Source organism: Lepus europaeus, chromosome 14 (assembly GCF_033115175.1).
Source record: "Lepus europaeus isolate LE1 chromosome 14, mLepTim1.pri, whole genome shotgun sequence".
NCBI classification, from domain to species: domain Eukaryota; kingdom Metazoa; phylum Chordata; class Mammalia; order Lagomorpha; family Leporidae; genus Lepus; species Lepus europaeus.
Window position 1 is genome coordinate 46060559 of NC_084840.1, and position 4117 is coordinate 46064675.

General features: G+C 58.1%; 1 protein-coding gene across 1 annotated transcript; it reads left to right on the forward strand.

Moving 5' to 3' along the window:
* Positions 1-510: 510 nt before the first annotated feature.
* Positions 511-2661, forward strand: LOC133773422 (MAP/microtubule affinity-regulating kinase 3-like). The gene is made up of 7 exons (XM_062210774.1): positions 511-1318; positions 1424-1603; positions 1694-1756; positions 1858-1920; positions 2022-2084; positions 2186-2248; positions 2342-2661. The coding sequence occupies exons 1-7, from the start codon at positions 511-513 to the stop codon at positions 2659-2661; spliced, it is 1560 nt and encodes a 519-aa protein (XP_062066758.1).
* The last annotated feature ends 1456 nt before the right edge of the window (positions 2662-4117 follow it).

The window sequence follows — 4117 nt, forward strand, 5'->3', positions numbered from 1 at the left end:
GCCGCTGCGGGGGCCTAGATTTTCGTCCGCCTTACCCAGAGAGCACTCTTTTTGTGATCTGTGTAACTAGGACCGCAACTAGCCCTTTGCGCTCATTGCTGTTGCTTGTGCTTTTTCTTGGTTGTTTGTTTCTGGGTCTATTTGGTTTTTGCTTTTTCCCATTTTTTTTTAGTTTGTTGTTTTCCTCCTCGTTGTTGTTTTGCCCATTTGGCCTTTTTTTGAGTTTTCTTTATTTTTGCTTCCCCCACTCTAGTCAGCTAGCACACTCAGAAGTATCAGCGTTCGAGGATTTAGTGGCTTGTCGTCTTTGTTGTTTTTTTCTTTATTGAGATAGAATTGCGGCTTCGCCTCTAGAGTAGTGAGAGTAGTTGGTGCTGTGTCTTAGTGAGCTGGGTAGTCAGTCCCCCGTGGTCCCTTTGTGTTGTAGGTAGTGCAGTGAGGGTCCGTGATTAGCTAGTGTGTGTTGAGCGAGTTAGGGAGTCGAGAGAGCGTAGTTAGGTGACGGGCAGCATGGAAGGCCCCTTGGACTTCCATCCTCCTCTGGATGGGTTCCGCTTCGTGGACGTGATCGGCCGGGGCAGCTTCGGCCTGGTGAAGCTGGCCCGGCACCTGGCGTCCGGCAAATACGTAGCCGTAAAGATCCTCCTGCAAGACGCCTCTCCCAGCAGCCCGCTGTCCGCGCAGGGGGAAGCGGCCATCCTGAGGAGCCTGCGGCACAAGAACATCGTGCGGCTGCTGGCAGAGCGGCACACCAGGACGCACCTGTTCCTGGTCATGGAGCTGGCGACCAAGGGCTCGCTGCAGAGCTATGTGTTTGAGCAGGGCGGCCTGGGCGAGGCCGAGGCCAGGAGCCTGTTCGGCCAGGCGCTGGCCGCCGTGAGCTACTGCCATGGCCAGCGTGTGGCGCACCGGGACCTCAAGCTGGGCAACCTACTGCTGGATGCCCACCTGAACCTCAAGCTGGCGGACTTCGGGCTGAGCCTGCGGCTGGAGCAGGGCGCGCTGGTAAGGGGCTTCTGGGGGACCCCCGAGTACTGCGCCCCCGAGCTTTTCCTCGGGGAGGCCTACGACCCCTTTAAGGCCGACGTGTGGAGCCTGGGGGTGGTGCTGTTTGCCATGCTGGCGGCCAAGCTGCCCTTCCGCGGCAAGGACACGGAGGAGCTGCAGGACACGGTGCTGTGTGGCTGCTACGTGCTGCCGCGTGCCGTCAGCCCGGCCCTGCAGGAGCTGCTGGCTTGGCTGCTCACTGTCGACGCCTCGGGGAGGCCCAGTGCGGAGGACGCCGGGACCCACTGGTGGTTCGGCCCTGGCCAAGATGGTGCCCAGGAGGAGGAGGAGGACGCTGTCACCCTGCTGCAGCCCCTGGGCGTTCCCCGGGACTCGGAGGCCAAGGAGTACCTGGCGGGCCTCGGCCTGCTGCCAGGCACGGGGACCGAGGGGACGCCAGGCCCTCAGCCCTGCAGCCCCGAGGCCCTGCCTGAGTCCTCACAGGGCGAGGAGCGCCGCTCCATAGAGAAGGACGGCTTGTCTCTGGTGTCGGTGTCCTGTGACAGCATGTCCGTCGACATTTCCTCCGCACGAAGAGACTCCTCCGAGGCCTCCAGTGAGTCTTGCCCTCCCCCCTGCCTCGGGGCCTCCAGGAGCTGAGCCCAAGGCCCCCTGAGGTGACCCACTCTTGACTCTCTCCTACCAGGCCAGCCACAGCAGCAGTGGAACCGGGCTTCCAGCGCCGCCCCCGACTCCTCCCAGGCCTCCAGTGAGTCTTGCCCTCTCCCCACATCCCAAGCCACTTCGGGGCCTCCAGGAGCTGAACCCAAGGACCCCTGAGGTGACCCACTCTTGACTCTCTCCTACCAGGCCAGCCACAGCAGCAGTGGAACCGGGCTTCCAGCGCCGCCCCCGACTCCTCCCAGGCCTCCAGTGAGTCTTGCCCTCTCCCCACATCCCAAGCCACTTCGGGGCCTCCAGGAGCTGAGCCCAAGGACCCCTGAGGTGACCCACTCTTGACTCTCTCCTACCAGGCCAGCCACAGCAGCAGTGGAACCGGGCTTCCAGCGCCGCCCCGGACTCCTCCCAGGCCTCCAGTGAGTCTTGCCCTCTCCCCACATCCCAAGCCACTTCGGGGCCTCCAGGAGCTGAGCCCAAGGCCCCCTGAGGTGACCCACTCTTGACTCTCTCCTACCAGGCCAGCCTCAGCAGCAGTGGAGCCCTGCTTCCAGCGCCGCCCCCGACTCCTCCCAGGCCTCCAGTGAGTCTTGCCCTCCCCCCTGCCACTTCGGGGCCTCCAGGAGCTGAGCCCAAGGCCCCCTGAGGTGACCCACACTTGACTCTCTCCTACCAGGCCAGCCACAGCAGCAGTGGAGCCCTGCTCCCGGCGCTGCCCCTCAGCCAGCCTCCAAAGCGTCGCCCTCCAGCCCCAGCACCCAGAGCCTCATCGACCTCCCTGAGCCAGAAGCCGCCGCAGCAGCCCATGAGCCTGAGGACTCTGGGACCGCAGCCACCGCTGACACCACAGACACCAAGGCCAGCGCCCAGGGCAAGAGGCAGGGCCGGTGCGGGGTCGGCAGGAGGATCCTCCGGTTCCTGCTGAGGGCGTGCTGCATCCTGCCATCCCGAGGGAGCAGCCCTGGCCTCCGCGGCAGCAGAGTGGTCCCCAAGTAGCCTCGCTCAGCCCCAGCCACCAGGAGCAATCCGCAGGCTGAGCTGACTGAACGTTTTTCTTTTCTAAGCATTTGCAAATGCTTCCCATGAATAAAATTCACCATGTGTGCATGGCTTTGGCCCTGTGTGATGTTTGGGTCCCTGTGTGCACCTTGGGGAGGTGATGGAGGTATGGGCGGGTGGCTCTCACAGAAAGACAAACGCTGGGCGATCTCCCCTGTGTGGGGATCACAGAAGGGGTGACATCATAGTAGAGCCTAGAGTGATGGATCCCTGAGCCTGGGCTGGGGGAGGAGCTTCCATAGTGGCACAGGCACATGGGGGTCGGGGTCTGATGAAAAGTTGACGAACCAGGAGAAGAAGAAAATGGATCCGAAGCGCTGATGCCTCCTGGACCCTGGGGTGAAGCTGAATTTGACGCCCTAGCCTGCCAGGGCTTTCCAGGGACAAGCCCATGAACTCCTTTTCATTCTCTAAACCTGCTTGGGGGGAGGTTGTCTTATTTCCATCCAGAATGCTGAAACTCTTCCTGTCTTCGTAGCTGGGAAGCTTCATTTTTCCGGCCTGCAGTCCCCAAGGGTCATGACCCTTTCATGGCTGCTGCCCAGGAGCCTGAACAAGCACATCACAGAAGAGGAAACAGGAATGAGCTGCAGCTACAGCCGTGGCCTCGGGTTGGGATCCGCCCCACGAGACAGATTTTCTATCTTGTCCAGTTAGGATTTCTGTAGTTCAAGAATTTGTTTTTGAGAACTTCTTAATGTTCTTATCAATTTTTTGAGATCCGCTTCTTGCATTTCTTCTATCTCATCATCTTCATAATCTTGAATTGGGGTGTCTTTTTCATTTGGGGGCGTCATAGTGTCTTCCTTCTTCTTGTTACCTCAGTTTTTGTGTTTGTTGTTTGGCATCTTGGAGATATTCTTTTGTTTCTTCACTGTGGTGTTTTTTCTTTTTATACTATGAGTCTAGATTAAGTGGACTCTCTGCTTTTGATGGAGCCTTAGAGGCTTGAGATGGGTGTGGCCTGAGAGCTCTGTTTGGTTCCTCAGGGTTGAGGGTGTGCCAAAGGTGACACTCCCAGGTTAGGCGTGGTAAATTTTCTTTCTTTCTTTCTTTCTTTCTTTCTTTCTTTCTTTCTTTCTTTCTTTCTTTCTTTCTTTCCTTCTTTCTTTCTTTCCTTCTTTCTTTCCTTCCTTCCTTCCTTCCTTCCTTCCTTCCTTCCTTCCTTCCTTCTTTCTTTCTTCCTTTCTTCCTTTCTCTCTCTCTCTCTCTCTCTCTCTCTCTCTCTTTCTTTCTTTTGATTCAAAAGGGAAGTAATTCTGCACAGCTGAATGTAATTGGAGGTAGTTAGCAGGCGAATGATATACCCACAGGAGCCAGAGTTCGGAAGCTCTTTCCCAAGGACCACACAGGGAATCTGTGCTGCCCTCAGTGTGGGCTCCAATTCTCCTGC

Coding starts and splice junctions, on each gene's coding strand:
- LOC133773422 (XM_062210774.1), top strand. CDS start 511: ATGGAAGGCCCCTTGGACTTCCATCCTCCTCTGGATGGGTTCCGCTTC. Junction 1,757..1,857: donor CGACTCCTCCCAGGCCTCCA/GTGAGTCTTGCC, acceptor CTCTCCTACCAG/GCCAGCCACAGCAGCAGTGG. Junction 1,921..2,021: donor CGACTCCTCCCAGGCCTCCA/GTGAGTCTTGCC, acceptor CTCTCCTACCAG/GCCAGCCACAGCAGCAGTGG.